At 43.6% G+C, this 27,683-nt stretch overlaps 2 protein-coding genes across 5 annotated transcripts in view; one reads left to right on the top strand and one right to left on the bottom strand.

Moving 5' to 3' along the window:
- Positions 1–21,685, top strand: part of ACE2 (angiotensin converting enzyme 2) — a 38,436-nt gene extending 16,751 nt beyond the window's left edge. The window contains exons 8-19 of one of the 3 annotated variants that reach the window (XM_073227322.1): positions 1,468–1,637; positions 4,167–4,393; positions 6,719–6,863; positions 9,616–9,714; positions 10,439–10,561; positions 10,950–11,122; positions 12,317–12,375; positions 14,061–14,161; positions 15,523–15,639; positions 17,326–17,520; positions 19,347–19,492; positions 21,667–21,685. In XM_073227322.1, the coding sequence (XP_073083423.1) occupies positions 1,468–1,637; positions 4,167–4,393; positions 6,719–6,863; positions 9,616–9,714; positions 10,439–10,561; positions 10,950–11,122; positions 12,317–12,375; positions 14,061–14,161; positions 15,523–15,639; positions 17,326–17,520; positions 19,347–19,455 (1,518 nt within the window). In that variant the 3' untranslated portion in view covers positions 19,456–19,492; positions 21,667–21,685. Of the gene's footprint in view, positions 1–1,467; positions 1,638–4,166; positions 4,394–6,718; positions 6,864–9,615; positions 9,715–10,438; positions 10,562–10,949; positions 11,123–12,316; positions 12,376–14,060; positions 14,162–15,522; positions 15,640–17,325; positions 17,521–19,346; positions 20,333–21,666 lie in introns of those variants that run through there. The other 2 variants (XM_017650263.3, XM_073227321.1) reach the window with 2 other exon arrangements.
- A 640-nt stretch (positions 21,686–22,325) lies between these two features.
- The window catches only part of BMX (BMX non-receptor tyrosine kinase), a 43,800-nt gene continuing 38,442 nt past the window's right edge, over positions 22,326–27,683 (bottom strand). Inside the window, exons 18-19 of one of the 2 annotated variants that reach the window (XM_037020555.2) lie at positions 25,445–25,602; positions 22,326–22,842 (exon numbers count right to left, since the gene is read on the bottom strand). In XM_037020555.2, coding sequence (XP_036876450.2) covers positions 22,768–22,842; positions 25,445–25,602 — 233 coding nt within the window. In that variant the 3' untranslated portion in view covers positions 22,326–22,767. The remainder of the gene's footprint in view (positions 22,843–25,444; positions 25,603–27,683) is intronic. The other variant, XM_017650251.3, reaches the window with a different exon arrangement.

Raw genomic sequence — 27,683 nt, 5'->3', positions numbered from 1 at the left:
TGTTGCTGCTCCATTTCGCAGTTGAGCAGCAACAGAGTTCCACCTTTTTGTAGCTCCTTGGCCAGTCTGCAGCATTTTACACCCACATCTCTCCCAATTCTATCTTTACAACAAACCTGTAGGACCAGGAGGACAGGTATTGTGATAGTTCCATGTTGTAGGTGAGGAAACTGAGGCTCAAGTAAATGATTTGGCCAAAGTCACAGATGGTCAGTGACAGCTAAGGTTTGAACTCAGAACTCCTGGTATTTCCAGTCTGGTTTTTTTATTCATTCAATCTTCATTCAACAGATGTTAACTATACTTCCTAGTCTACTCTGTTTTGGTATATGTTCATTCTGCTTAAGAATGCCATGCTCATTAATACCAGTATTGCCTGACAGTAAGCCTCCGAAAGTCAATAATAAAAAAGGAATCCATAGTGTCATATCCTGTTTCATATCTCCGAGGCTGACATAGGAGGAAAACCAGACTTGACTGGTCTTGGAGATCAGAGGAAGTTTTCTGTGTCATGAAAAGTGATTTATGAAGTATCTGCCAATTATGCAGGCTTAGTTTGCCTGATGTGGGCCTTATCTCCAAAGAAGTCTTCTTCGGCTCCAGGAACGCTGGCTCCCAGGCTTTGCTGGATGGCAGACACCTACTTTGGCCCGTCTCCAGTTCCAGGACATTCGGAAAGTTCAGATTCCCACAGATGGAGAAGCCAAGGCCTGATACCCACTGGCTGCTGGGTCACATGTGGGCCTCTTTAGTTCCCAAAGCCCACGACTTCATGTCCACCGTTTTGCTTGCGTCTTCCACTGAGCCTAATGCCAGGGCCTTGCCCCTTGCAGGAATTCACTCAGTGCCCATTGGCTTGAGTTGAATAGTTTTAGCAAAGAGGTTATGGTTGTTTATATTTATGCTTAGAATACAAAGAGTAAAGACAACATCCAGTCTACTGTTAATATTTTTGTGAATTTCCTCATTGTACTCTTATAAGATTATACTATATAAGTGGTTTATATAGTCTGCTTTTTCACTTACTATTGTTATTAAAAACATCAATAAAAATTCTTTATAAATCTCATTTATTTAGATCTTCCATTTCACAAAGGCATCATTGTTTATTTAGCCATTCTGGTGGTGGTACTACTTTTTTTCCTATTAAAATTCTTCTACATGTTATATACCTTAAATTTATACAATGTTATATGTCAAATGTACTTCAATTTTAAAAAGTGATAGATTATTTTAAATGTAATTCTTTGACCCAATTTCTGAGAATTTCCTAGGGTAGTTTCCTAGAGATAGGATTACTGAGGCAAAGAGTATAAACACTTTGAAAGCTGTCCATACATGTTGCCAAATTGCCTTCCAGAAAGATTATGCATATATATATATATATATATATATGCATATCTCCAACAGAAAGAATGCTGTTATTTTAATGCTAGAATTTAATGCCGTTCTTTTTTTTTTTTCCAGACCTGGGATGCAAACAGGATATTCAAGGAGGCTGAGAAGTTCTTTGTATCTGTTGGCCTTCCTAAAATGACTCAGACATTCTGGGAAAACTCCATGCTAACTGAGCCAGGAGATGGCCGGAAAGTGGTCTGCCACCCGACAGCGTGGGACCTGGGGAAGCACGACTTCAGGTACTGAGACTGACAGTTAAGCAGCTGGTACTAAAATGGGAGACAATAGAGGGCAGGAATGAGGATGAATTAGGATTCCTTCTCTGCTTCTCTGAGCACAGGAGAGATGCATGAACTCTCCTTAAAGAAGGCTGGGAATCCATGAGAACACATCTAGGCTTTCCCAGGAAAGGGGGGCTGCCAGTGGGCCCTAACCTGAACCTCTAGACAGTTTGCCTCATTTGAAAGAATATGCACCCATTAGAGTTGCATGGCCATTAGTACGGCGGGGCCCACGTTAGGAAAGTTTTGGTGCTAAGATTTATGAAAGATGGATGTATGAATCAGACATCAGTCTTCCCCTCCATGTTTCCTTCTTTTGAGTGAGACAGGACAGGTGAATAAATCAGCTGGGACAAAAGAGGGAAAACGGTACGTGTCGTAAGAGAAACACAGAGAACACTCTATGGGGAATTGGAAGAGAGCTGACCATACCTGGTAGGATCAGACAGGGCTCTTCAGGTGGCATTTGAATTGAGTTAGAAAGGCAGAAAGGGTTTGGACATACAGAGCTGGGAGGAGGACACCGGCCAAGAGGGGAGCAGGATCAAGTGCAGAGGCAGGACCCGGTACTGTGTACCCAGAGTCAGCGGTTTAGGCTGGGATAAAGGCTGTGTGCAGAAAGGTCTGGGTGATACTGCAGAATGAGCACAGGCTTTTGAATTCCAGGTGTGTCACTTGATGACTAGGCAACCTTGGGCAAGGTATTTACCCTTCTTGGGTTTCAGTTTCCTTGTCTGTGAAGTAGAACAGTGATTTCCAGGTTGCAGGCATGTGAGTGTCTTAGGTTGGGTTCCCCAGCTTGAGGTGGAGCTTCTTGTCCAAGCGCTTCATTGAGGGAGCCCTCCAGGCCAAGGGGAGTGCAGGAAGCAGGGTAGGCAGGAGAAGTAGGTGAAGAGGTAAGGAGATTCGCCTCAGCCTGATCCCACGGGGCTCTCTGGAGCATGATTTGTACCACAGAGTTGGTCTCACCTTGAGGCGAGAGGCTGGCCTTCCGTTAGTCATTGGCTGCGGACTGCCCCATAGTGTCAGGGACAGAAGCTCCTGGATGAGGCACCTCCCATTTGGCCAAAGGCAGCGAAGAGGAGGAAGCAGCTGTTGGCCTTTAACAGCTATGACTCAGGCAACTGGGAGCCGGTGGATCTGCGTGGTAAAGCATATCTGGGCAGAGCCCCAGCAGTATTGCTAGAGCAGGGGCTGGCAGTCCTTTTCTGTAAAGCGTCAGCTATTAGATAGCTTAGGCTTGTGGGTCTCTGTTCCAACTACTCAGCCCTGCCCTTGTGACATGAAAACAGCCATAGACAATACACAAACAAATGGGTGTGGCTGGGTTCCAATAAAGCCTTGTTCATCCAAGCAGTTTACTGACTCCAGTACGAGAATGAGGCTTAGAAATGAATAAGTGGATGTAAGTTTCCTAGCACAAGATCTTACATACACTGCACATTAAATAAACAGGAGCTATCTTTATAATTGTTTCAAAAGAGAAGAGAGAAAAACCAAGTTAGAAAAGCAGCTGGTATTGGGGCATATAAAGGATTGAGGTTTTTTTTTGAGCAGTGCAGAGTCCTGAAAGGTGTTTATCAGGGGGATGACATGGTCAGAGTGGTAGGGAAATTAATTGGGGAACCTACTGAAGTATGACCCCTACACTCACCCGAATGAAAATGCTCTTGCAGTGTTGGAAAGGACACCCACCTAACTGTACATGCAGTCCTCACTTCACTGGCCACAGCAACATTAGGCACGGCCTGTGAGCTGTCTTTGAAATGCTATTTTTCACTGGCTTCTGTGTTGTCATCCTTTCTGGACTTTGACTTCTCTCTCCACCTCCTGTGGGACACCTTCCTCTCTCCACTCTGTAGTCCTGGGACCTCCTAGGGCTTTGTCTTTGGCCTTCTTTTCTTGTCACTCTACACCTGCTTCATGGGCATTGCCTCCGCTCACTGACTGACATGCTAATGATCCCCAAATATCAGTTTCCAGCCCCCTCACCTACTACTTCTCTATCCCGGCTGTAGCAAGCTGTTGGCATGTCCTGAATGCCACATTTTTCTCAAGCCTTTCTCACTGAGCACTTCCAGGAATGTCAACCTCTTGGCCCTCGCTGCCATCTACCTGGCAATGTCCTGCATGTTGGGCAAGGTCCAGCTTGCTCCCGGCATCCTGTGAGTCCTTCTTGGGCTTCTAGGTGACTGTGCCCAGGCCATGTTTATGGATTACTTATACTTGCCTCAGCATTTTTGCAGAAGACTCTGCTTATCTTTCCTTCTTTTAGTCTGTGAGCAAGAGAACAGGATTCAGCCCTGCCCCTCACCTTATGTTGAGCACCTAGTACAGTTTCTAGGACATAAAAGGTAGGTCCTCAAGATTCATTGGTGCATAAACCTTGGGAAGATGACCCCTGCTACCAAAATCCCATACAACTCTACTGTGATGATTAAAAGTGACTCAATGAGATTCATGTTAATCTTGCCCATTTTTGTGCAGAATCAAGATGTGCACAAAGGTGACAATGGATGACTTCCTGACAGCCCATCATGAGATGGGACACATCCAGTATGACATGGCCTATGCCATGCAGCCCTACCTGCTAAGAAACGGAGCTAACGAAGGGTTCCATGAGGCTGTTGGGGAGATCATGTCACTTTCCGCAGCTACACCCAAGCATTTGAAAAACATTGGTCTTCTGCCTCCTGACTTTTATGAAGACAATGGTATGGACACTTGTTTCATGGCTTGTTTGGGGGATTCTGATGTGGGCAAAGTATTCATTGTCATGTGTAGGATATATTTAATTTTTGCCACATGAAGTATAAGGTATTTATGGGTAATTAGGAATTACTATTGGTAAAAAAAAATGGTTTAAGTATATATCAGGACAAGGCAACGTGTGGTTTTGGGCCTTTGAAAAGAGCATAAGAAAAGTAACGGAATGAATGGTCTTGGTACTCTGAGAAACATCTAATGGAAAATTTTTTTAAAAGATGCTAAAACAGGTCCTTGGAACTGAAAAGGCTTATCCAAAGTCATTCAGCTAATTAGCGTCAGAGTTCTGACTAAATCACTCTGGTTGTAGGTAAAAACTTCCCAAAATCTTAGACATGGAACCAATTCTAAAAACCATTCCGCAAAGGAAGCAAGCTGAAGACAAGACAGGGAAAGTAACTAGCCCAAGGTCAAAAAACATGGCAGAACTGGAACCAGGGCCCTAATCTTAACATTTTTCCCATGATAATATGCAAAGCAAAGCATAACTTGAAATTTGGCAGTTCTTAAAGAGCAGGTGATGGACTATCAAGATTAGAAGGGACTGAAGCATTTTGTTCAACCAGCTGAAGCATGAATTTGCCCCTGTCACATCCCCTCAGATCCCTGCTATCCTTCAACATCTTTGCCTGAGCCAGCCTTTTTTTCTTTGGCTCGTGGGACTCGATGGAACATGACAAATGTTCCTGGGATCCAGATTCTTCAGTGAGGATGCCGAGCCTTTTGATTCTTCCTTGCAGAGGGAAGACCCTTAGATACAAGCCTTGTTCTCCTCTGTATATTTCTCTCCCCTGGGTCTAGCTGCTTGGGACATAGATATCAGCTCTCCTAGCTGGAATGGTTGGTCAGTGAGGTCAAGGTCATGAGCTCTATCCTTGTGTGGGCAGTTAACTTTGCCTGGATTTCTGCTCCAGACCTCAGTGACCCCATAAGGGCCTGACAGTAGGTCAGTGGAAAGCGTTACCATGTCTGGAAGAGTTACTAGAAGTACAGACCCGGTAGGTAATAGACAGGGAGCCGCATCCTGCCATGAAGGGAGCAACAGAGGACAGGGGTTCATGGTGACCACACCTGCTTCCTGGCTTTAAAATATCATTCTTAAACTTATTCACTATGTAAGAACTTGTTCACCATGTAAGAACTTGTTCATTATGCTTCAGAAGATTGGAGACTGTTGAGATATAAAGGCTTGGGGTTGATTAATGACTGTGCATTGAGTCCCCTATATAGAATTTTATTGTTGTTAACAACCATATGATCAAAAAAAATATCATTCTTAAGTAAATAAACAGACAATTTTTAATATCTTTTTTTGATATTCCTTGACAGAGGTAAAGATGATTGAATTACGAAGATAGTACTAGACACGGTTAAACCACTGGTTTGAAAAACTCCAGCTTCTTTCCTTGGCCCTGCCCCAGTCTGTGAATGATGTTAAACAAATAAATTCTTTCATTCCTTCTCCCCTCCCTCTCCCTCCCCCTTCTCCCCTTCTTTTTCCCAAAATATTTATTGAGCACATACCATGTGCAAGGCATTTTTCTAGACACTAGAGATATGGTGGCATACCCAGTAGATAATATCCCCCTGCTTACATTTCAGTGAGCTTCATCTGTGCACCAGAGATGCGCTCTACTGCCTTTTCCCATCGCTAATATGCGATGGAAGGAATAACATAATTTGTTAAACCATTTTTTCAGCTCAGGTAAGGAAGCCGTCAGTACATTTAAAGTGCATTGTACTTCTGCTCATCCGGTGCCTGGTTTCCTCTGGAGAGGCTCTTTTTGGTTTGTTTGTTTTTCCTCCCTGGTTTACTGGCCTTTGGCCACATCTGTTTAGTATTTGTTTATTTAACAAAGACTCAGAGAGGGTGGCATGTGGCAGACACGGGGCTAGGTATCCAATCTTGAATAAGACATTAACAGCCACTGCCTTCATGGAGCTTACAAGAATAAAGAATATGATTGGCAAAGTGGATGAAATAGCCCCCATTAGCTCTGCTAAAAGGTATTTACAGAAGGCAAACAAAACTAATGTAAAAAAGGAGGATTAGGGGTTACTTGTGTGTTCATTTTATCTGTTCTAAAAGGCCTCGTCTACTCCAAATCCCTTAGCTGAGAAAGTGAATATATACATATTATGATGCCCACTGTCAATTTTTCTCATGTAATCATCCTTATGGTAGGTATATCTTGAGATTGGGAAATCATCTGGCACAAAATATCTACTGTCATCCTCATTGTAATATTTATCCTTTTCCATTTTACTTTCAGAAACAGAAATAAATTTCCTACTCAAACAAGCACTCACAATTGTTGGAACTCTACCATTTACTTACATGTTAGAAAAGTGGAGGTGGATGGTCTTTAGTGGCCAAATTCCCAAAGAGCAGTGGATGAAAAAGTGGTGGGAGATGAAGTAAGTCAATGAATGTGTGATCAGTAAAATGTTTTCTCATGAGTTTGCTGTCTGTTTAAAAGCATTTGGCTGGCCTGCACACACACACACACACATACACACAAGCACTGTGCCAGAATCTGTAATTTATTGCCTAAGGTCTTCCTCTAGGTCTCTAGAACCCTCATACGGCAGAATGGATTGAGGAATGAATGCCACCCCACCAGCCCTCGGTGTCTGATGGGAATTGGTGGATAAATACCTCCTCTTTCTCGCCCTCAGGTGGGAGGATTCTGAGTGCGTGCACTCCACTGGATCCTAGAGGCCCTTGGGATGAAGCTCAGTTACCCCCAATGGTAACGAGCTTGATAACAAACCTCCCTGGGGCTGCTTTCCTTTGTTCCTGTCTCACTTTCTTGCCAATGTTTTCTGGGATCATTTCTCAGGACCTTGTCTCAGGGTCTGCTTCTGTGAGATCCTAATCTAAAACAGCAAGGATTGGAACTCTCAGAGAATTCTTCATAGTCAGAAACCCTGGGATTTCAATAGCTCAATCCTGAAATCCGGCAATGTGGGCTTAAATATGTGACAAAGAGGGAGAAGCACATTCAGGTAGGAGAGCGCCAGCACACGCCACCCCTGTGCGCAGGCGTACGTTAATACCCTCTTTATCCTTTAAGTCTCCATTTGGGTGCCTTCTCCTCAGACAACATCTTTGTGGCTCTGCCCTCCCCCACCAAGCAGGGTCCCGTGACAAGTTCTCATTTTCTAGCTTCTTAAGTGTTTGGTCACCCACTGAACTGCAGTATTATTTAGGAAGTGATCAATTTATTCATTTTTATTTATTCTTCTATCCATTTTTTTAAACAAAAATATTAACCCCACATTTCCAGCAAGGCACTGGGGATCCAATGGTGCTCATTTCAGAGGTTCTCCTTGATTTGACTTCAAAGACCTTTTGGTCTATGGAGGGATGTGGGAAATGAAGCCACTGCCACATGTTGGGTTGTGATGGGAGCGCATGCAGTCTGTGAGATCCCAAGGGGAGATCCCCAGCTTGCTGAGGCCAGTTGGATGAGGAAAGGCACCCACATTGAGCTCTGAGGGAGATGTGCGAGTTAGTCAGGTGTAGGAAGAGGGGACGGAGAGAATCCCAAGCTGGAGAGAGCCTAGCACATTTAGGCAACAGGCTGTGGTCCCTTCAAAGAGCTTCAGCACTACATTACTCATCAGTGTATCCCAAGTGCCTTGCACAGGGTGTGCGACATGCACGTATGAAATAAACATATTTTGATCTATGTGATAATATTGTCATTAATTCAGACAATGGATGCTTCAAGTCTGAAGCTCAGGGGAAGTTAAGTGGATATTCCAGATCCATATAATACAGCAGTGAAATTGCTACTACTTTTCTGAGGTTTCCTTTCCAGGGAAAGAGCAGTAGACACGAGTTGCTATTCATCCCTTTACTCTATGAAGACAATCCAAAATCTTGTAAAAGTTGCATAAGAAATGTATTAGGATATTAGATGGCTATGTCCCCTTTTCTTCCCATGCAGCCCTGCATTCATTCATGCGTTCATTTATTTATAACAGTTACTACTTCGAAAATAAATAAATAAAACATTTCTGCCCTTAAAAAAAAAGAAAAGAAACAAATGGGTTTTGGATGAAAGAAATACAAAAGAAGACGGAAGGGAAGGAAGGGAGGATGAGAGAAAAAAGGAAGAAAGACAGAAATCTTCTCCCCACCATCTGTCCGTCACCCCCCGTCAGTTATCTGCCCTTGTTTTTTCCTACTTTTCCTTTCTGTTGGGAAGCTCTCCCTCTGTAAGAGTTGGCCGCATATCTGTAAGTCAGTCAGTGCCACTCTTCTGCCAAGATTCCCTCTGTTAACATAAATCCTACTTGGGAGGAAGGAGGCAGCATCAGTAACTGTTTCTGGCATTCGAGTATTACTGAAATCATGTCTGTAAGAGTCCCACAGTCAAAAAGGACAAATGTGTCAGGCTTAAACAATGCCAGATACATGGTCCCCCCACTTTTTCCTTATTGAACTCATTTTTTATCTCTTTTAGTTAATTTTTAAAGGCACGTGAAATCAGACCCTTCAAACGATTCATTAATGCCTGAATTACTCCACTCACTCAACAAATGGACGTGAAGTCTTTCCTTAGCATTAGGTCCCGTGTTGACACGAACTGTACGTATGATGAAGACACAGCACCGCCCTCTAGGAGTTCAAGTATCCAGGGCAAGAAGAGCTGTATGTCAATGATTAAAAAATGGAGAGAGAAATGGAAAAGGGGATACAGCTAGAGAAGGTGAAGGGATCTGCAGGGGTTCACTGTGCTGGTGGGGATGGGGGGGTGGGATCAAGGACAGACCTCAGACGAGGGGACATTTGAGCTAGCCTTGAAGATGACCAAGATCTCAATTTTAGAAAATTCTGTCTGCCAGGAACACATAAAGTGTGATGCCAAAGGGGAATTATCAGGACTTTCACTGTACATTTTGGCCCGTGCTGTGCACTTTATTAAATTAGCATTTTGAAGATACAGCTATTTTCCAATGTTATATTCTGGCTGAATTTAAAAAGGAAGAGATAACCACATAATGGGTTTTATTCTATAATTTTTCACACTGTTTCTATTTCCCCGACAACCAATTCCAGTATAAATATCACTGGCTGACGAAACCCGCTCAGCGCCCCCGACCATACCTTCCCAAGAGGAGTGACCCACGGCTAATGTTTCCTCTCTTTCTACCAAAGGCGAGAGATAGTCGGGGTGGTGGAACCTGTGCCCCATGATGAGACATACTGTGATCCTGCGTCTCTGTTCCACGTTGCTAATGATTACTCATTCATCCGGTAAATGACAGTTTCCTTCTCACTGTGTAACTCCTAGGGTTTGTGGACAGCTGTGCTAATGGCAAAGAAATAGGGATCTATGAAGTGATGACTATAATTTCTCTGTCTCCACCCACCTCCCCGCTAGAACTCCCAAAGAGATGATCAGTTTCAATTCAGTGCGACTCAACACGACTTACTGGGTTGCATAAAACTTGTATGAGATCTTTTCTCCACCATCAAGGAATTTATTGTATCCTGGGAAGGAATAAAAATATTTTTGCTTATCTTCTTGTTATGGGCCGAGTTCAGAATCATTGTAACAGAAAGAACATTTTTAACTTGAAGTCAAAAATCCTGTGTTCTTCACCTGTTAGCCCCAGATCTTGAATTTGCTGAGCCTCTGTTTTTTTATATGGAAATGGAAATGGTATTGTTGACCTGCGATAAGAATCAGTTGGCATCATTGATATGAAAAGGCTCTAACTCTGTAAAACACAATACAAATGTGAGCTAATATTTAACAAAACAATACTGCCTCTTTTTAATCAGCTGATACATAAATAAAAGCAGATTATGATGAATCTGTAGGGTTCATGTTTGGGTCTTACTGGAGAAAGAGGTTTAACTAGTCTCTCTTTGGTTACAAGGGCCTCAGAATTTGAATACATGCCCAGTCTATGTCTCGCTCTACCACAGTTCCTAAACCTGGGAGTGCTTTTTTGTTTCTGTGTCTCCTTTACAGATATTACACAAGGACCATTTATCAGTTCCAGTTTCAAGAAGCCCTTTGTCAGACTGCTAAACATGAAGGTCCTCTGCACAAATGCGATATCTCAAATTCTGCTGAAGCTGGGCAGAAGCTGCTGTAAGAAATGCTTTAAAATGTTGAATCTCTCCTTCTATCCAACATTACTCAATTCCATGCCTAGGTTTGAATTTGATCTCTTTGTTCTAAAAAGAAAATGTGGGGCCTCAAAATGTCCTTATCCACAAATTAAATGTTTATTTTGTGGCCACACAGGAACCTAGACCTTGTCCGGGCCATCTCCTCTCTCCCTGCCGTAACTACAGAGCTCGCTTCATAGTAATCGGAAGGGGAGAGATTGAAGGATGAATACAGCTGTTAACCCACCTTATTTTCTTATCTGCTGGCAGCAAACTTAGCCGAGGCAAAGAGCAGATACCATAGATCAGACATGTAAATGTGGACCTCTCACAAGGCCCAGAACCCACCCTCCCTTTTTTTCATGTAGTCAAATGCTGAGCCTTGGAAAATCAAAACCCTGGACCTTAGCATTGGAACGTGTTGTGGGAACCAAGAACATGGATGTCAGACCACTGCTCAACTACTTTGAGCCCTTGCTTACCTGGCTGAAAGAGCAGAACAAGAATTCCTTTGTGGGATGGAACACCGACTGGAGTCCATGTGAGTCCACTGACACATTTTGAGTGGCTCCCTTTCTGCTTGCACTCATCTGCCTCTCTGGCTCGTGTCATGGGGCCGTGACCCAGCAGAGCACGTTCTCCCTCTGCACAGACCCTGCGGCTGGCTGTGCTGTGGGGGCAGCTGCCTTTTCAGTGGGGAGGACGCACATCTGTTGAGCCCCTGCTAGGGACCAGGCATGGTGAAAACTACTTCACTGGCACACACACATTCTCTCTCTCTCAAATCTGCTTTTTAGCCCCATATTTAAAATGAAAGAGTTGAACTGTCCCCAACTCACTGTACTCGAATCCTGCTCTTCAACGACAAAATACCTTTTAACAATTTTAATGCTATTACCTCTTCTTTCCGGCAGTGACTTTCATCTTGCTAAACAATTCGTTTATATTGATATGTCTTTATTGGTCAGTTTTAGACATGTGCTTCCGCCTACTCTTCCACCTCCCTTTCTCATTCTCCTAATAAATTTTTTTCATAATGTTTAGTAAAGAAATGATCAATATTTACATCATCATGCCTGCTGAGCCATAATGTAGCATTTTATACCCTTTCTTACATGGCTTTTTGTTTGTGGCGTGTCTACTGCCTTTTTCTACATGCCTAATTTGCTACCTGCATTGCATTCATCTTTTCCAACTACCCCAGCCTATCTACTCTTTTCAGTCTCATTCTGTCCTAAAGACTCTTCCCTCTTAGAGACTCCCAGCCCGCCTCCATCTGGCCACGGTTGTCAGCCTGGGTCACCCCTTTGCTGCTTTCCTGGGTTGAATCCAGTGCGTCCTGGAGTCCTTGTCTCTTTCCTGGATTACCTCTTGTTCTGCAGCCACGCAGCCTCCAAATGACTCTCTAAGTGAGACCGTGGTGGGGAGGAGGGTCAACTGTTCCCCCAGTGGCCTTAACCATGCCTTGAATTCCATTTCTCCTCATTTTCAGTCCCTGTCTTCTCTCCACTCCCTGCTGCACCTGAATCCCACGCCCCTCTGGATCTCCCGGGACTCCTGACCCTTGGGAAAGCGCTTATCCCTCTCCATACTTCTCCTTTTCCCAAAGCATGTTTATACCTTTTAAAACATTCCTTCACTATCACTGCAGTGGGATCTTGGGAGGGAAGGATGTAAACACACATGATCGGTTCTGTCATTTGTAACTAACAGTCTGTGATTTCTGTTTCATCAGATGCCGCCCAAAGCATCAAAGTGAGGATAAGCCTTAAGTCAGCTCTCGGGGAAAAAGCGGTGAGTATCCCAGATAGCATGCCCGTTACTTTGTAACGCATTTCCTTATATGGCCACTAAGCCCATTTCCAGTGTGTCTGAAAGAGAGGCCACATGGTTCTCTTCAACACTACAAGCCCCAGACTCTGGGATTTTTAGTCGGACATTCCATATAGGATTGGTTATGTCTACTTTTTCCTGGTTACTTTGAAGATATGAAGATCAGTGAGAAAACATCCAATCTTAAATATCACGTGGCCGTCCCCCACCCATTCACCCTTATCACTGTCACTTGTATTTCCCAGGGATGCTTTCCTGGGAAGTTAAATATTGGCCAAGGCCCCACAGTAGCTGTAATTTTCATAGATAAGTAAGGCATCTAAAAATAAACAACTCAGTAAGAGTGAAAAATGGATCTTTAAAAAAGAAAGAATAAAAATGGAGGTGCATCCCTTAGCAAACTTTGAACATTCAAGTTCCTATTTCTTAGCAATCATTGAGTATCTGTGGGGTTATTTCTCTTTCTGTCTTCTTTTTATTAGCTCTTTATTGGCCTAATAAATCTTAATTACTTGAAATGAAAGGATCTAGCAGATCAGGATCCTTTTCATTTATTTTCTTTTTTCTTGACATTTGTCCCACATTCTCATTCCTTGCAGTGAGGGGTTGGTAAATGGGCTTGAGAGAGTTTGATGGGATACTATTCTGAGGGCTGATCACCAGCTCAGGTGCTTTGATGAGACCAGACCATACTGTAAGCACACCTACACATCAGGACCACAATATCTGCCCACTGCAAGCTATTTCATGGTAAAGTTCAACTGGGTATTTGGCCTTATTTTGAGAGCTCGGTCTTTAAGTTTTTTTAAATATAAAACAGCAGCTAAAATATTAGCAACAGTAATGTTAATACTATTATTGTTACTATTAAAGCAACTTTTTCTAAAACCTGAGTGATACAAAGCGAAGTTAATGTGCAATTCTTTTGTGAAATCTTGTCAGTTTTTCCTAAAAGGGAAAGGAGAGATGCAAAAATTTGTGCCATTCATTGATCTCTACTGCCAGCTACTGGAGGAAAAAGTGAATGCTTTTTATTTTCTTTTAACAAGTTTCTCAGAGACTGCAAATACACCAGCCATTTGTTTAGCCCTGAAAAACAAGAACAAGCTACCTTGTTCTTAACAGACTTATTTTTGCCTTTGACCCTGGTTTCTTTTTTTTTTACACTTATACGTGAGTGAGAACTTATTATAAAAATAGTAAAAACTCAGCATATTTGTCTGCAAGACATGGACATTTTAACCAGAACGCATAACTTGCGTGACTCCCATCTCTAAACATGTCCTCAGGGTCTTTATTTCAGCTCACATCAAACTAAAGAAAAAGGGTAAATGAACACAGCGCTTCTGAGAACGTGGCTGCCTGACCCACGTTAGCACCACTTGGGAGCTTGTTTGCGAGGCGGATCCTTTGGTTTCATCCCAGGACCTTCTGCATCAGAAGCTCTGAGGGTCAGGCCCAGGACTCAGTGGTCTGACTGGCCCCCCGGGTGATGCTGACGCACACTCAAGTTGGAGGTCACTGACTTAATGAATAGCTAGAATCTTTGGCTAATAGAAAAATCTAAAAACAATGCGTGTAGAATACCTGCTTTTGAATGTATCCTTTGATCCCTACTGAGCAGTGCTTCTCTTTTCAATTTGCAGTATGAATGGAACGACAGTGAAATGTACTTGTTCCGGTCATCTGTTGCATATGCCATGAGAGAGTATTTCTCAAAAGTCAAAAAACAGACGATTCCTTTTGAGTGAGTCGATTTGCTGTGCTTTCAAGTTACCACAATCTTGGGTCTGAGCAGATTCTACGCTTAAACTTTTATTCAAGTGAAATTAAGAGAAACCTCCTATAACGTTTAAGCTTCTTCAATATCCTGGAATTTGGGTTCCTCTATTTAGGGATGATTGTGATTTTTCTGACTTGTAAATTGTGATCTAAGTTCTTATTAAGCTGCCCCCTCCCCTCCCCTCAGATTTCCTCCTCTCCTCTCCTCTCCTCTCCTCTCTCCTCTTTTCTTCTCCCCTTCCCTACCCCAAATGCTCTCTTCCATCCTTAGCTGAAAGAAAAAGGCAGAAATCTCTGCCCTCATTGAGCTTCTATTCTACTGTATGTGTTTCGTGTGTGTATGTTATAGACAATCAACAAAATATATAAGTGAAATACAAAATTAGATTATAGTAAGCGCTAGGGAGGAAAATACAGCAGGACAGGGGCTAGGGTACGCTGGGGTGTGTGTGTGCGCGTATCTAGAAGTCAATTTAACTGAAATGGTCAGAAAAGACCTCGCCAATATTTGAGGAGAAAATGGGAGGGGAGGGAAGGGGGCACCTTAATAAGAACTTAGATTGCTAATCAAAACACTCGAAGCAGGAGAGCGAGCCGGCAGTGCCGGCAAGGGCCACGTTTCATGAGGGATAAGCAGCAGGTGGAAAGATCTTGAAGAAGCAATACCGCTCACCTTTTGAAGGAGCAGCAGCAAGGAGGCCAGAGCGGCTGGGGTAGAGCCTGTTACTGGGAGAGAAGGAGGCGCTGGCCAGGGCAGCGGGGGGCCTGGGGCTGGAGCGGGAGAAGGAAGTTCAGAGGCCACATAAGCCCCTCAAAGGCTCCCGCTTTCCTTCTCGGTGAGAATGGCTCTGAGCCACATGCTCTGCCTTCGGTTTTATTAGGGTCCCTCTGGCAGCTGTGACCCCCACTCCTTGTCATCCTCCGTCATGCGAATGTCACATGACAGGTTTTGCCTCTGGGGCTGGAGGATGTAAGCGCCACCTCTGTCCTGGCTGTTTATCAGAATCCTGGGTCACCAGTGAATCCTCGCTGATCCCCCTGGTGCTTTCAGTTTGAAATTTTCCCATCACTGAAAAAAATACGGTTTTCACACGGGGGCAGGACACAAGTGCCGAGATGCTCTCACAGCCTCTGCAGTTGGGTTCCCAAGCTTCAGCAGCGTGAAGGCTCTGGACAATCACATCCTTCCGCTGTCTGCCCTGCCCCAAGTCTCTGCTTTACCCCGCGATCCTCCCCCGCCGCCTCCTCTTCACTGGCAGGGAAGTCTTCACTCTCCCTACTGTGTCCTCTGTGCCACCAGGGAAGTCGTTTCTCTTCTCTCCACAGGGATGAGTGCGTGAGGGTGAGTGACCTGAAACCCAGGGTTTCCTTCATCTTCTTCGTCACTTTACCTAAAAATGTGTCTGCCGTCATTCCCAGAGCTGAAGTCGAAGAGGCCATCAGGTGATATTTTACTTTCAAACAAACTATGTGAGGGCGAGGGGGTTGACAGATGTGACAGCCACAGGAACTGATACTGAGGTATTCTTACCATGCGCCAGGCACTCTTCAGAGGCTTTTCTGTGTTTCACCTCATCTTAAAAACTTAGGGTTTCATTCTAAAAGGATCTCATAGCAAGGGAATGGTCTTGATCTGGGCTCCTCCAATGCAGGCCCTGAGACAAGGGTGGGAGTGTGAGGAATTTATTTGGGAAGTGATCTCAAGAAGCTGTGAAGAGAAACGCAGATGAGAAACAGGGAACAGAAGCTAATAAACGACATGCTATCGAGCAAGGTACCACTGTGGGCAACTGAAGCTCCAGTCTGCCGGGGAAACCTAGGAGACTGGGGGGAAAATGCACCTCAAGTGTCCCCTCAGAGCTGGGATATTTATCTGCCACCTCCGATCGGTCACTGGTTGAGAACTGCTCACAGGTGACATTAACCCTGCAGCATTCCTGGCCTGCAGGCAGGGCAGAATCTGTGGCCTGAAAACGTTCTCAGGCAAAGGCAGCAGGTACTGGCTGCAGAAAGTCTGGCCAGCATGCCTGGGAAATGGTAAGTGCCGAAGGGACCGAGACGGGCATTGGCATCCTATGCTGTCAGGGACTTTGACGCAGGATTCATTTAACTAACCATGGTCTAAAAGAGGTAGGCAAGAACAGGATTCCACAGACATTGGTTAGCCTTCACACTAGGGGGGGGGGGGACTCTGCACAGTGAGTGTTCAGAAGGAACAGTGCCCAGTTTGCCTCAACTGGGTCCCAAAACAGCCACAGCCAAGTATGGATGCAGATGGTTCCCCTTGTCATTCAAAAACGGCTTAAGGTACCCACTGCGACAGGGACGCTCACTAGGTGGCCCTCTTGAGCTGCTGGTTATGTCTGGAAGCAGAACTGAGAAGTGCTGGGCAGAGGTGGCGGGGGTCACAAGGCTAATTCCCCTTGACCTCTCTCCCTCTCTGGGAGGGCTCTCACCTCCTGACCTGTACTAAACCCAAGGAGGAGGATGGGATGCCAGACACTCTGGTTTTCAATCCAGAATATTCTTCATTTCACTAGTTTTTGTTTTGTTTTAAAAGATAATCTTCATCCTCTTTTCCCCTATAAAATCCAGCCATATCCCATCCCAGTGCTGGAGAAATTGGCAAAGGCCCCTTTCCTATGTCCCTTCCCTGCCTCCAAATGTCAAAACCTTTCATTTGGAAAATGCCACTGTCACTTGGGTATAAGACCTGATACATTTGTAGAAGAAGTGTATCCAATTGTTCTTTTGCATTATGTGATGGGTGTGAAGCCATTGGAGGCACATTCCTACAAAAGGGACATTCTTGCCAAGTATGCTATTTCTGCCTTCACAGCATAGTAGCCACAAATGAGCCAATGCCAACCATTGGTACATTTCCACACTTGCCATCCAATTTTTCAGTGAAGCTGTTGCCACATCTAATCTAAGATGCAAGATACAAAAGAGGCATAATTATCAAACGCATATCTTTCATTGGACCTGGTTATCTTCTTTGATTTCATTGCTGTTTTTGATGTACCTTCTTAGGATGAGCCTTATCAGATCCTTTTGGGAACAATGATATAAGGAAAAAGTAATTACACACAATTTCATTTTGCCTGAATGCTTTGCTTTTGGGAATAGGATATCCCGGAGCCGTATCAATGATGCTTTCCGCCTGGATGACAACAGCCTGGAGTTTCTGGGTATCCAGCCGACACTGCAGCCCCCGTACCAACCACCTGTCACCATATGGCTGATTGTTTTTGGGGTTGTGATGGGAGTGGTAGTGGTTGGTATTGTCGTGCTCATCTTCACCGGGATCAGAGATCGGAAGAAGTAAGTGACCTTTCCTGGACTTACCTATCCTAAAACAGAAAGATTGAGGGAAAACTAACTGGGGAATTCGCAATAAGTGGTAGGTTGTACAAGCCAATTACTCATTTGGACAATTCTGCACCTAAATATTCTGATGCATCCCTTAGAAATTTACCAGATTATATCAGCATTTTGCCTTCCCAGGAAGCCCTACCACACCATAGATGCCCAGCCTGGGGCTCGCTAGCATGCCCTGGTAACTCCATCCTGGCCACAGCGTGATTGCCCTACTCCCAGGATGCCCTGCAGACTTAGCAGGGGTGGGCGGCTGGGGGTATTCCTTACTGATGAGTCCCCCCGGGTCTAGAAGTGGCCCTAGAGACTGGATTGGTGATGGGCTTGAACCGGACAGTCCTTCAAAAATGAACTCTGAGAACTGCTTCCAACTACTACTCTCTGATCATCTTCATTCCTTCTCAGGTAGCCCAGACTTGGTATCATCCCCTTAGTTCATGAGTCAGGCAGCCTCTGATTGGTTCTTGAGTTGAAGATCCAAGTTCATTGAGGGTTTAAATCATTGGAGACCTGATTCCCACTCTTGCTCTGCCACTAAATTTTATTTTCTGACCTTGAGAAATCATTTACTTTCACTGGACTTCTGTAAATAAGGTTAATAACATTTTATAGCACCTAACAAATCTCTATGCACACTTCGGTCTGTTTGAACACATTTGTGATAGAATTTTTACATGCAGTAATCTATTTTGCTCAATTTTCTTCACTATAGAAATGTTTTAGTCCCCCAAATAGCTTCATTTTAAAAATTACACATTGAATAGATATATTCATATGGCTAAAATTTTAAAAATATGAAAGGATACATCCAGTCTCCCTGTCACCCTTTGCCTCCAAGTGTCCTTCCCAAAGCCAGCCAAAATGATCAGTTTCTTGGAGACCTAGCATCGGAGAATCTGCATCTCAGTAAGCCCCCCAAGGTGATGACAGTTGGAAGAGCATTCTTCTACATAGTAGAAATTTGCACATGAGACACTATTCCAAAGTTAAGTCATTAAATAAATTATTAGGGGGCACCTCCTTCTTGCTGCACCATGTTAATAGAAGGTACACAGGAAAATAAGACTGGCTACCCTTCTCAGTACTTTCATATATGAATGTTCTCAGCAAAACATGTGATGTACATATGTAATTATCTTCGTGTAAATAAAAAACTGAGGTTCAGAGAGGCCAAGTAACTTTCTCAAGTTGATACAGCTAGTCAGTAACAGGTTGCGATATAGGCCCTGTTTTCAAAGCTGGTTGTACTACAAAGCTGTCCTACCATGATCTTCACACTTTGGAAGTTGATAATTTAGTAGGGAAGTGCTTTAAAGTGAGGTGATTGGCTAAATGACCGCTGAGTTCCTAAAACAAAATAGTTCCTAAACATAATGGTTAATGTTTATTGTGGATTATATGCCAGGTCCTGTGAGTGCTCTGCTAGCATTACTTCAATGACTTTACATAACTGCCATCATATTCTGAATGGGCAAACCGAGGCCCAGAGACCCCCGCCCCCTGCTTCCCCAATCCCACCCTGACCCCAGAGCTCATACTCCTCTAACTAGACTTCCTCACTCTGCAACCATGGTGCCAACCACTTGCTGGGCTACAGAAGCGAATCCAAAGCGCTGCAGTGTTGATAGTCCATTAAGAGGGTTCTGATAGCAAAGGAGTTACCCCAGTGATTTGATCCCAAGGTGTAAAAGATGCCTGGGCCCCGTGGAGCTCCAAGGAGACAGAGCCATTCTAACATCACTATATTAAGGTGACTTCACTTTATTTCACAGGAAAGATCAAGCAAGAAGTGAACAGAATCCTTATGCCTCTGTAGACTTGAGTAAAGGAGAAAATAATCCAGGATTCCAAAATGTTGATGATGTTCAGACTTCGTTTTAGAAAAATCTATTTGATTTCCTCTTGAGGTGATTTTATGGTATGTGAATGTTCATTTCATAGTACAGAAAATATGAGATTATTAAGATGTCATTAAATAGCAAAACACTGGCTCTGTTCAGGAAAAGTTGTCCAAAGAAGACATGCCTGAGGAGAGAGCATTTTCACTTGCTTTCAGTATTTATTTCTGCCTTGGGATTTGACTTTTCTTCTGTTTCCTAAAAGAGATGTTTATATTTGAGAGTAATAGAGAAAGTGTGACTTTGGCCTCCCAGGCTGTTCATGGGTAATGGAAATAGAAATGTCTGTTGGGTTGCTGGAGTTGTGGGGGGAAAAAAAGGATTTCTGGTGGGAGCAAGTGTTCCAGGCTTGTATGGAAGCTGAAGGAATCACTTTAAGGACGGTGTGTGTGACCTGGTGGAGCTGCAGAGATCATGAATGGCACACACTGTTCACTCTAATTCAGGTGTGAAGGATGACACACTCTCTTCCCATTAACTAACCTAAGTACTAGAGTCATTTGCCCACAGTGGTGACTGAACTGAAACATGCCTTCTTTAGGGCAACAGGTCTAAAGAGGGGAGAAGAATCCAAAGAGCTGTTAGCAGACTTTCACCTTCTCATTTCCAAGCTGCTTGATCATCATCTCCATGACAACGTAAAACTAGCGCCAGGGGCGTCCGTGAGCACCTCCCCCACCACCCATAGCAAGCCTGATAGAAACTCATTTCCATTGTTCTCTACCCCTGGAATGAATAGAAAGCCCAACTGAATGTCACCCTCTTAAGTGGGCACCTGATCTCTTCAACCTTTTGTATTCACCTGCAGTGTGAGTAGTGCTGGGCACAGAGCAGACACTAATAAATATGTACTAGATTTACGCACTCCTGTAGTCTCTTCTGTACTTACGTGCTGGGGTTATTGCGGATTCTGTCTGCTTTTCATTTCCATGGACGAAGCTGCTGTCTCCCTGGGACCTTGACCTCCCAAATGTCTTAGAATGTATCCCAATTTCTCAGATTGCTTTATTGTACAGAACAACTACAAAATCATTTTAGAAAGAGTTGTGTTAGAAAGAGTTCTAACACCATCAGGTTAGAAACCAAGCCTAATACTGTTTTTAAGTACCTCGGAGCCCCCAGCACAGTTCTGAGCTCATACCTGAAGACTGATTCAGAATAGGTTAAATGGATTAAAATCTCCAAACTCTACCCACCAACTCACTCTGTGTGGTGACCGGCATGACGTTAGAGTAACTTTGTCTTTGAAATATTCTACAGAGCTAATGTTAATGGTTGATCAGTTAGACAAGTCAGGGAAAGATGACCTTTTTTTTTCACTTCCAAGAGTGTAGGCACGCCCCTGGTTTAAAACGACAATGAATGCTAGATAGCCCCACTGAGCAGTTAAATGGCATTTCAGAAGCCTCTGAACAGTTCCTTTCCTTAGCTCCTCCTAGCATCACCTCCTGAGTTTTTGATACTCTGCAACCAGTATCTTAAAATCTTGCTTGACTTGATTTCTGGAACCAGGCATCTTATCAAGGCTTTAGCTCTTTTCATAGTAGATGATTTTGTATTGTCTAAACTTTTTTGCAACAAGTATGTATTACTTTTGTTATAAAAAGGATTATATTTAAAATATATAAAGAGAAGAAAGGAAAACCGCTTCTAAGAGGAACACCAGAAAGACCCAGCTTGGGCAGGGGAACTCTCTGGGTGGGTAGCACCTGCGGCCCAGGCCCCTGGTGGGCGGCATCAGAGGGAACAGCCCCGGTGCACCCCGACCTGACTCTGGGCCCCTGAGGAGGAGGGGTCGTGTTACTTGTTCTTTTCCCGCGGGTGGGAAAGAATGGCATCGTCGGTGCTAGGTAATGCTCGCTGAATGTATAAATGCCCTAGTGGTTATTTTTAAAGTTCGGTTTCCTTATAAACTGAGATTTGTGTACCTCTGTAAAAAAAATGGAAGACTATTATCATAAGTCAATTCTTCTGAAAATAAAGGAGTCAGTGTTTAAATGTCAAGAAACAAATAACCAAGAGGGATCGTTGATAATAGCTGGGGGCTGAGAGAGTAAGTAGGGTGAGAAAGGATGTGGAGGTCTCTTAGGGGAGATTAACTTGTTCCTGGAAAGCAGCAGGGCTTAATTAGGGGGTCTTTTCATTTAATAGTGTTTTCCCCATAACCTTTCTCTTTCCTTTGTTGGCATTATAGAAGAGACGCTGGTACTCCAACAGATTAAAACAATGGGTCCGCAGCAGGCTGCAAAGGAGGGCGTTCCCAGGAACAGTGTCGAAGCTGAAGTTCCTTTTAGCAAAAGCCACTAGAAGCTAAAATAGTACTTTGTACCTTTGTGTCAAGATAGAAGACTGAAACAGAGACTTCACTTACCAAACTAGTCAGAAGCCGCAGGGTGCCAAACTCAAGAATTTAAAATGATTAGAAAGCAGCAATCTAATCAATTCTAGAAATAAGACCAGGGTTATACTGAGTTCGAGAACTGATAATTGATAACGGTTAATGTTAAGTAAAGAGGCACCAAATTATACCCTAGCATCTTTTATATATGAAAATATATTTAATACATTCTTGAATAATATTACTTAACTTTAGTTAGCTGTATATTTGTGTACATGACATAGTCATTGTCCTAATCTGGATTATCAGAGAACTGTGTCATTTGCATTGAATTATGGACCACCTAAGGGGTCCCGACTACCCAAGGTGGCCCCCTAGAGGCAGTTCGGACTGATTGTGCAGGAACATCTGGAAGCTTGTTAAAAATAACTCTCAGGCTGCAACTCAGCCCTGCTCTACCAGAAGCTCTGGGGTAGTTCCTAAGGAATCTGTGTTTCAATAAACTCTTCATCTGATTTTCCTGCATGCTAAAGTTTGAGAACATTGAAACATGAAGGCAAATGTCCACATTTCTGCATTTGTTGGTAGCATATTTAATTATCATGATAGTGATGACATAAAGAAAATAATATCCAACAGATAATTTTCCAATTCCGTTCAATTTTTTATACATAGTACTCACCCTCTCTGTATTGCAATCAGAAAATGTGCTTCTGCTATAGGCTGGGAAGTGTAATATTAAGAGCAGCATAAACAAAATCACTAATTTGACCTAAATTCCAAGGAAATCTTTTGTTTCATACCTTGTTCATTTCCAGATAAAATAACAAACAGCACACAGAACACTATTAAGAACTAACTAAATGACATGGTCCGTGCCTTGCTACTGTCCTTTGAAAGAATGAAAATGGTGGCCAACATTTATATTTGTCCTCATCAGATCTCCTAATTTCTTCTTCAAGGCTTATCTTTTTCCCGAAGTGGTTCAATGGAAGATAGGAGTTGCTGAAATGTGGGACGCTTTTCAGGAAGCTAAATAAAAGAAAACCCCAGTGGTTTAGTTTATGAAAGTTATGGTTACAAATAAAATACATAAGACATTTATGCCTCATCCCAAAGCTAGCAACTTTTTAAATGTGGAAACTCTGCAGACATTTCTACTAAAGAGCAAACAATTCGAGCCCTGAGAATTGGAGAAGAAAAAGTAAAAGTATCTTTATTTGCATAAGAGATGATTGTATACCTGGATGAACCAAGAGAACCAATGATAAAGGAACATACCAGAAGAGCAGTATATAAAACTAACGTACAAGATCAATAGCCTTCATATATATGAACAATAACCAGTTAGAAGATAGAATGGAAGAGAAAAGCCCATTTACATGAGCCACACCACCAAAATAAAATACTAACATAAATGTACCCCCCAGATGAGGAAAACTTTAAAACACTGTTGAAACGCATAGGAAAACATTGCTTGTTCTTGACTAGGACAAAATAATATCCTAAAGATGTCAGAGTTCCCAGGTAAAAATATAAATGAAATACAATCTCCTCCAAAATATGAGGAAGTCTGTTCCAGACTGAACAAAATGATGCTCTAGTTCATACATTTTTTTAATTGTGCAAAAGTAGCTAGGCAAATGAAAATGTTCACTACATGCAGAACCTTCACCTGGGGATTATCTCTGCAGGCCTCTCAATGGATTCTGCCGCGATGCACACACTTTTCTGGGCCAACTGTGGGGAGAAGGCAGTTCCCTGCTGTTTGGGGCCCCTGTGCATCTGCTGGCATAGTCACCTTGCCAGCAGCCAGAGTGGGAGGGCCAGGGGGCTTCTGGGCTTCAACCCAGTTTCTCCATCCGACAGGTGACAGGGCAAGTCAGCCTGGCTGTGGGCAGGGACAGGTCTCTCACTGTCAGCTGACCCTGTCTAATCCTCCAGCCCTGCCAGAGGCTCTCAGCACCTTTGACACTACAGCTAGGGTAAAACGGGTAGGGCAGCCTTCTATAGTGTTGCCAGTGCCCTAGGGTGGGAACTCAGGAGGCGCCATATTTTGGGAGATAATGTCAGGCTAACTGATAAAATCGTATGTGATGCAGTCAGCAGTTCTTCCAGAGTGGGATCCTCAGCTCCAACAGGAGAGATAAGGAACTCTCTAAGTCCTGTGCAGCAATTTGTTCATAGCACCAAGCATAGTGTCTGGTGCATAAATGCTCTGAAATATATAACAACAAACACTTAGAGCATACACATACTGTGTACCGGGTACTGTGCTCAGGACTTCATAATATCCACCTGTTCAATCCACACAGTAATCCTACCAGTTAAGAACTACTTTACAGTGAAACACAGAGATGTTAGGCAGCTTGTACAAGGTCACACAGCTAGTGTTCAACCCAGACATTTGGGGTCCAGAGCCCACATGCTTAAACATGACAGCAGCCTGCCTTTTACTAGGGTATGAATGCATGCATCAATGCAGCACTAGGCCCTACGTCAATGAAGCAGTACCATATAATGGTGTGAGTATGAGCTGGGGGCTCTTAGAGTACTGCTATTAGACGTCCTCTATTATCATGTCACTCTCAAAAGTCTTCGATGGCTCCCCATTGCCTGTAAAAAGAAAACCTTGCACTCTTCTCCTCACCATTCAGTCTGCAGCATCTGGACCAGACCGACTCTTCCAAACCAATTTCCAGCCCATCCAACAATAAGCACAGCCAGGCACACCATGCTCATTCTGGCCTCCACACCTCTGCTTGTGCCAGTCTCACGTGGACACCCTTTGACAACGTCTCCACTCATACCTATGGACACTGCCGAGACTTCCTGACCTGTCTCAGACATCAGTGCTTTTGGGAAGCTGGTCTCCCTCTGCTTTGAATTCTTCCCATACTTATCTATGTTTCTATTTTGCATGTGTAATGATAAACTGCTTGGTGTTTTCAGTCCCACTGTGCATGTGTGTGTGTGTGTGTGTATGTACTGTGAGTTAAGTGAGAACAGAGATGGCGCCTCATACTTCTTTAACATGCATCCCCCTTAGTTCTACAAATAGTAGATGCTTTGCAGATGAATTCCATGCAATTTCAGCTCCATGTTGGCCCCAAAAGATACCCTTTTTCTTTATCTGCCTGGAATGCTTTTATTCAGGATTTGTGGGGTGTGGGAAGAGAGGAAGGAATCATGACCATAATGTGTTCTCTGTATGTGGCCACGTGTTCTCTGCTATACGTTTTCTACTTGAGGAAAGACCCTTAGCATTGTGGTTAAGAACAGGGACTCTGACACTAGTCATCCTGCCTCTTAATAGCTGTGTGACCTTGGGTGAATCACTTAACCTCTCTAGGTCCCTGTTTCCTCTTTTGTTGGTTTTATCTGTGATAATAGTACCTACCTCAAATTGTGTTTCCTGTTGGATATGAGTTAATATTTATAAAGTTCTTAGAGCAGTGCTGGACAGAAGTTAGTAGATTGTCAGCCCCTGGAGTGCTGGTTTGAGATTCCGAACACCTGAGGCAGGGTCTTGGGGCCATTTCAGTGTCTCTGCAGCAGGTGCCCTCCCTCAAAACTGCCTCCCCACTCATGCTGCACAACCACTCTGGATCCACCTAGCCCACCTTCCACTTGCCTCATGCCAGCAGCTGTACATGATCTGGTAGATGGTGTCTGATGCCAGCTGGGGCCGGTAGAGCCTGTGGCCCTGGGAGACCTTCACAACTACCTGGGAGTTATCATACAAGTCGTAGGGCTGCTTCCCCAGGCTGAACACTTCCCACATCAGGATCCCTGCAGAGAACCAACGGGACAGCCGGCAGAAGAAAAGGAAAGAGAACAGATATCAGAAGGTAGGGTCTGTCAAATGAGCTTCACACACCAGGCCAGGAAGGCTAGGGTTCGGAGTGAGGAATCCCTAGGGAATGAGGCCTGGCAAAAAGGACAGGATGTGGAGGGTGGGCCTGTACCATGACTTCTGGAGCCTGGGCCTCTTCTCCATGTTCCCTGAGACCTAGGCACCCTGCTTGCTGGTAAATGGAGAAATGGCAAGGGCAGGTGCAGTGGCACCTCCTTGGGACCAGGATTCTTGAACTGCTTCAGAGAGGTGCCTGGGGCCTTGTTCAACCTCACAGTGACAACCACCTGCTCCAAACCTCAGGGGCCACTGACTGAGGTCCTCGCCATATGTCTCTGCCTTGGCATTTGTGTGCGACAATGTCATTGCATGCTCCAGTTACCTTTTAGGGTAAATTTAAAGATAAAATCTTTGGCAGCAATTTAATTAGTAGTTTAAAACCTATACATGCTTAAGTTACTCTACAAGAAGATATATCAAAGAAATAATCTTCCCATGTTTTCTTTCACCTGCTACTTCTATAGCTTTTCTTCTTCCTCCCTAATTACAACCCTTAAATAGAATTCATGCCTCATATCGAATTTACCGAGTATCATAATTCCTCCAAGTGGTAAAGATACCTCAAGACAAAGGCTGGGCCTAGAAGCCACAGGGCATAAATCTGCAAAGAAGTAAAAAGCTAACCTTTGCAAACAATATGGCTTCTCTCTCACTTACCAACTTTACATTTCCCTGTATGTATGGCCCCAGAAGATGACTGGTTAGCCAGAGACGGGTAAGATTCCTCAAGGGAGGAACAACCTAAGACAGGCACAGTCACAGGGGGGCCATCAGGTGAGAAATTGGGGATCAACAGGTGAGGCTTAGAACCTCATCCCCCCTGTTTTGAGAGAAATCTTCTGCACCCGTGAATGTTTTATTGCCCTTGTCTAGCTTGGATTAACACATAGTCTACAGGCACACACCTGATCATCTACATTTGCTCTCTTACAACACTAAACTATGTTTTCTACCTTTATCTTGCATCTACCTACCACTTCAGCATTTTATTAAAAATAAAAATAATAATAAAGGGAGAAATGTGGGATCCACATATAAATCAAGTATAAAAATCAAACGAATATTCATATTTGACCTGATTGTTTATAGTTCATAATGCGTGATCAAAATTGAAAGTTTCTGTGATGACTGCCCTTGTACTGTTCACCATGTAAGAACTTATTCACTATGTAAGAATTTGTTCACCATGTAAGAACTTGTTCGTTATGTTTCAGAAGATTGGAGACTGATGAAAATTAGGCTTGGGGTGGATTAATGATTGTGAATTGAGCATTGACTCCCCTATACAGAATTTTATTGTTAACAACCATTTGATCAATAAATATGAGAGATGCCCTCTCAAAAAAAAGAAAAAAAAATCATTGGCAGCATTCCTCCTTTTCATATTGCCACAATAGTTCATAATATTTTGAGGGTCAGGTGTCCTTTTGAGAATCTGAAAGAAAAGCACGGGCTCTCCCTTGGGAAAGTGAATGCATGGCACTTCTGCGTGTGGTTCCTGGTTGTTCCCAGTCCCCTGAAGCCCATCCAGGGCACTGCAGAGTCCAGGTTAAGAAACTGAGTTCTGGTCATGGTGGTCAAGAGGGTGGCATTTGGGATCAGTCAGATGCGGCTTTTGAGGCCCAGTTCTGCTGTTTACAGGCTGGGCAATTGTCTTAACTCTCCTCAGCTCAGGTTCCCTGTCTGTAATATATGGATGTTTGCACGTCATAGAGTTGCCTTGAGGATTAAATAGGATAAAACATGCAGAGTGCTTAAGAGCACAAGGACATTTGAAATGCTCTTTAAATGGTGGCCATTGTGCTGTCACACTGGCCAAGCCAGAAAATTTCAAGTCAGCCAGCTTCAAAACCTTGAAAAAAAAATAAAATAAAATAAAATAAAATAAAAAAACAAAAAAAAAAACCTTGAAGAACCGGGCATATGTAAAAAGGAAGAAAATTGTTCTAGAACCATA

The sequence above is a fragment of the Manis javanica genome, chromosome X, assembly GCF_040802235.1.
Source record: "Manis javanica isolate MJ-LG chromosome X, MJ_LKY, whole genome shotgun sequence".
NCBI classification, from domain to species: Eukaryota; Metazoa; Chordata; class Mammalia; order Pholidota; family Manidae; genus Manis; species Manis javanica.
Note: the sequence above shows the minus strand (reverse complement) of the source record. Positions and strands in the feature narration are given on the sequence as shown.